The sequence below is a fragment of the Microplitis mediator genome, chromosome 8 (genome assembly GCF_029852145.1).
Source record: "Microplitis mediator isolate UGA2020A chromosome 8, iyMicMedi2.1, whole genome shotgun sequence".
Taxonomy (NCBI): Eukaryota; Metazoa; Arthropoda; class Insecta; order Hymenoptera; family Braconidae; genus Microplitis; species Microplitis mediator.
In genome coordinates, this window is record NC_079976.1 from 9,489,841 (window position 1) to 9,494,878 (window position 5,038).

Consider the following 5,038-nt stretch of genomic DNA (forward strand, 5'->3'; position numbering starts at 1 on the left):
CACAATGAAAAATTTTTTTAATTCAAAGTGCATTTGCTGTTTATTATTATTATTGAAATAATTTACAAATAAATAAATATACATATATATATATATTTATATATATATACGTGTGTGTATACATATACATACATACATACATATATATAATAAAATAATAATAATTAATAATTGATAATAAGTAAATTGAATAAATGGAGAGTTTAAATATTTTTTTTTGTGCCTCAAAGTATTGAAAATAAAAAAAAAATATATATATATATATATATATATATATATATATATATATATACAAAAATTTATTTCAAAAGCTTATTGCTTACAAATAAATTATAAAAGTATTGATCAATAATTATCGTTGGTTTTGGTTTAAAGTTTATTATTTAAACAAACAAACAAAAATAAAAAAATATAAATATGTAAATTGTAGATAAATTAAGTATTCAAATCGTTATTCTTCTATAATTATAAAAAAAAAAAAATATGATATTAATTATGTAAACATGGAGAATAAGGATATAAATCGTCTGCCGTAATACAGAAATGTATTAATTATGTAAAATTAAATAAATATAAAAATGTTCCGTTAATAATTGATTTTATTAATTAATTACATAATTAATTACAACTTTAAAATAAAATAATATATTTTCATTAAAAAAATATAGTTGGGGAATGATATTTTTGAATTTGATACTAATAGAATTTAATAAAAAATACTTTAGTAAAAAAAATTTTTTGTTCATATAAAAAAATATATTTTAATTCTTGGCGGAAACGTTACCAGACTCGATTAAATCCTGCAATGGAAAAATATAAGTATTAATAGAAATTATGTAAAAAAATATAATAATTAATTAATTACTTTGAGATTATCGATTTGTTGGTCCCACTGACGCTGGCCAATTATCTCGACGGCTTTGACCAAAAGATCGGTTATTTTTTTTACATTTTTTAAGAAGACTTTTATGACGTCTCCGGCGCAGACGTTGTCAGATTCTTTCCAGCAATCGTAATCGGTAGACATTGCGATCGCGCCGTAGATTATTCCGGCTTCCTTGGCAATACTGACCTGGTAGAATAAAATAATTAGAATTATTAAATATTATCGTCGTAGAGAACGAGTTGATTGAACGGGATTAATAATATTCAGGCAAATCAACTCAACAGTTTCAACCTGATTAACCAGTCCTATTTAACAATAAAACGACTACGGATTATTGACTTTAATAATATTTTTCACACCTCAAGGGTAAAAGCGAGAGTCTACTGTATTTCTAACGCAGTGAGCGAGCCACTCATCCAGTCTTTAAGGCTGGCCCGTACTAACCGAATTTTTTAATTTTAATTTTCTTTCAATTCATTAATTAATTATTATTGTAGCAATTTTGGCAGTGTTACAATTCTACTCACGAAATTTCTACTCAAGGGAAGTAGCTACAACTCTATTCACTCACACCTTTACTCAGCCTCAACTCTACTCACAGTATTTTTTACTCAGGTTTAACTCTAGTCAGTTATATCTTTACTCAGCTTCAACTAGACTCGTATTTTAGTCTATTGATAAAATAGCAATTCTTTGTGAGTAGAGTTGTAGCTGAGTAAAGTAATGAGTAAGTAGAGTTGTAGCTACTTCCCGTGAGTAGAGATGTGAGTAGAATTCTAACACTGCCACAATGTTAATAGCTTCTGAAACAATGTGTAAGACAAACTCGGAATATTTTCATCATTCAAGTGACGTAATTACCCAAGTAGCATACTTGCCTTTGTGACATCTATAAGATATCAGTTTTTACGCTACTTTTTGACATATCGATAAGGCACCAATACGTTGACAAAACGATTAGAAATTTATGTCGACGAAAAAATATCTACTTCAAAGACTTAACACAGTGACGACAAAAAGTAAATTACAAATGGTGGTAAAATAAGTAATCTAAATGACTTTTTAATTGACATGAGACAGGAAAAACAATACAAATTTTCTCTGTCTCCGGAATAGTGATGCGAAATGACGGTCATTTTTCACTTTGGTCAAATCACGAGCTATTGACGAGCTAATGCTCGTCTATTGACGTCATTTTTTTTTTGGTCATTTACAAAAATTCATGAGCATTTTTTTTTCTTTTTACGAAAACTCCTCTAAAAAAAAAAAAAAACCAATCTATTTCATATGCAACCTAAATATTTTAAATATTCAAAACAAAATTTATCTAAAAATTCTGACGGTAATAAACAAATTTGGCTTGCTCGACTACTTAGATGGAAAATGACCGTCAAAAATTTTTCGGTCATTTTTTGGTCAAGTTTGTAATAATTTTTGGCCGGAATCGCCATGAAATTCAAAAAATGACCGCCGGTCATTTTTTTTAGTTGGTAAATTGACGTCAAATGACGAGCATTTGACGAGTACATGCTTTGCTTCACATCACTACTCCGGAACCAACATTTGCATGTCGTATTTATACCAAAAAAGGTGACTTTGAGACAAAAAAAATTTTGTCTTATCCCTTTAAAAGATATCTTTAAGACATCTTAAAGTTGACTCTGTGCTACTTGGGTATTTTAAACCTAATTGTAAAAGTAAAATTCGAGAATTCGGTTAGTACTGCCCACTCTTCATATCTCTTTAACAATTTTTATCTTTAACGGAGTGGGGTTATCTCTGTATACGGGGTGGAAGTAATCCAATGTTATTTAATAATTCACTCTGGATAATTTATTTAAACAGATTTTTTAAAATCAAAATTCAAAGGCTGGAATATTAGATTTAATTTTCTGTCTCTCAATTTATTTATTTCGAATAAATAATTGTTAATCAAAAAAATTTTAAGGTGTATAAAAGAATGAGTGGGTTAAAGTTTACCACCAAAATATAAATATATGTATATATATATTTTTAAAAACAAGATGATTTACCTCTGGACACGATGTCATTCCAACTAACTGACCACCCCACATTCTAAATGCGTTACTTTCCGCCTTGGATGAGAATCTCGGGCCTTCAATAGTAACAATAGTACCTCCTCTTCTTACATCAATACTAAGTTCCTTAGCCGCCAATTCGAAAACCTCCGCGAGATCAGGATGAAACGACGGCTCCATTGGCACGTGGCAAACACCTCACATTAAAATAGAACACGTTTATTTTTCTTACCCCGTCTTTATTATTATTTTAACTCAAAAAAAAAAAAAAAAAAAAAAAAAATACCTTGATACCGCGGCGAGATTCCATCAAATAAAGTATTTTTTCTCGCGTACGTGCGGTCAATATAACTGTCCGGTATCACTAATTGTCCACGTCCTATTTCATCGCACAATGACCCGCACGCATTAGATGCTAAAATATGAGTGCAGCCAATTAATTTTAGTGCTTCAATATTAGCACGATAATTAACGTTTGTCGGATTTATTTTGTGTCCATGCCCGTGTCTAAATAAATTATTTTTGAAATTTTAAATTTATTAACATAAGAAAAAAAGTCATACAATTAATAGTTCATTGATTAATTAATTACCGTGATAATAATGCAACTTCAACTCCATTAATAATTCCTGTATAAATATTACCACTGGGTAAACCAAAATCATTTTTTAAATCATTCTGATTTAATTGATTGCTATTTTTTAATATATTATCTGCGATATCACCCAATCCAGAGCCACCAATAATTCCTACCTATAATTAAAAATTTAATTTAAATTTTAAAGATAAGCGTCAGTGTTTATTTATTTATTTTACGGTTTGAAATTTATTTAAAAAATAATTACCTTTATTTTATATTTACCCATTTCATGAACATTTAGAACGTAGTTCGTTTATGTAATGGAATATTTGTCTATTTATCTCTAGTTTATGAGGAAATAATGATAAATTAATGATAAAAATTTTTTCATTACATTTATTTGATCTTTGCCCTGTGGAAAAATAACAATAACAGACTTCAAAACTGGCGCCATCTGTGAGCAGCTGCAGCTCAGCAGCAGACCGTGCAAGTGCAGCGTAGGAGCAGCACGATTTTTGCGTGAAACTTGCGTATATTTTTTTTTTAATATTGTAAATATCCATCATATTCCGTTTTATTTTGATTCACTATTTTTAGTTTTTCTTCAATTTCTAATAATTTGTATTTCGAATATTTAAATCTACCGCGCAAGTAATAAGAATAATCAATAAATTATTTATGAAAATATAAAATTTCGAGTATACTTTTTAGTCTAATTAATATAATTACTGACACAAATAAATTTATGAGTTTGAATGTAGCAGACATCAGACAAATTTAAAATCATTAATAAATAGAGTAAATAATTAATAAAATCAGATTTTTAAAAAATGCGCCTTTAAAAAATTTAAAAATTAATAAATGCATTTTTTATAAACATTATTTTTTAAATTAATTACTCTCTTTATTTATAATTTTAAATTTGTCTGATGTCTGCTACATTCACACTCATATAAATTTTAATAAAATTATTCAATTTCAATTTTGAAATTTCGCGCCAAGATGGTGCTACTGCATGTCGCTGTATTCAACGTTCCAATTTTTGCTAAAGTGGGGGCGGTCGAGAATTGCATAATCGATTGCTTTGTATCAACTGGCGGTCCAATAGCGGCAGTCAGTATCATCAACAACGACAGTAGTAGCCCAGATCCTTCTTTACGTTTAAATTGAAGCACAGTATTGCAGTTAATTCGTGGGATTATCCATAAAATTTATTCCTAATAGTCACTGTTCAATTAGAATGTGCAGTGTTTGTAAAATTTAAATTGTGCAAAGTGTCTGTGGTGTCGTTAAGTGTTAAGTGTTCAGTGCTATTGTAAAGGGTTACGAATTGCTGATGCTGATAACTTCCAAGCTCCTGAGCTAAATCATCTGGCATCGTCTGGTGGGAAATAGCAGTTAAGTGACGTTTTTTTAGCTGCAATGCACTTGGAGCAATTTAATTTAAATCTCCAAGTGTATTAGGACACCCTTCTGCATATTATTTCCCCACCAAGGTTTGTTCGAACACTCAAGTGTTTTTTCTTATTTTTT

The 5,038-nt window shown here is 29.0% G+C and overlaps 1 protein-coding gene across 1 annotated transcript; it reads right to left on the reverse strand.

Moving 5' to 3' along the window:
• Positions 1 to 581: 581 nt before the first annotated feature.
• Positions 582 to 3,925, reverse strand: LOC130673447 (S-methyl-5'-thioadenosine phosphorylase). Its single transcript, XM_057478463.1, has 6 exons — positions 3,771 to 3,925; positions 3,518 to 3,678; positions 3,212 to 3,432; positions 2,920 to 3,122; positions 866 to 1,072; positions 582 to 800 (listed from the first exon to the last, which is right to left on the reverse strand). Exons 1-6 carry the CDS (start codon positions 3,789 to 3,791, stop codon positions 762 to 764), a joined length of 852 nt encoding a protein of 283 aa, XP_057334446.1. The 5' UTR covers positions 3,792 to 3,925; the 3' UTR covers positions 582 to 761.
• Between the last annotated feature and the right edge of the window lie 1,113 nt (positions 3,926 to 5,038).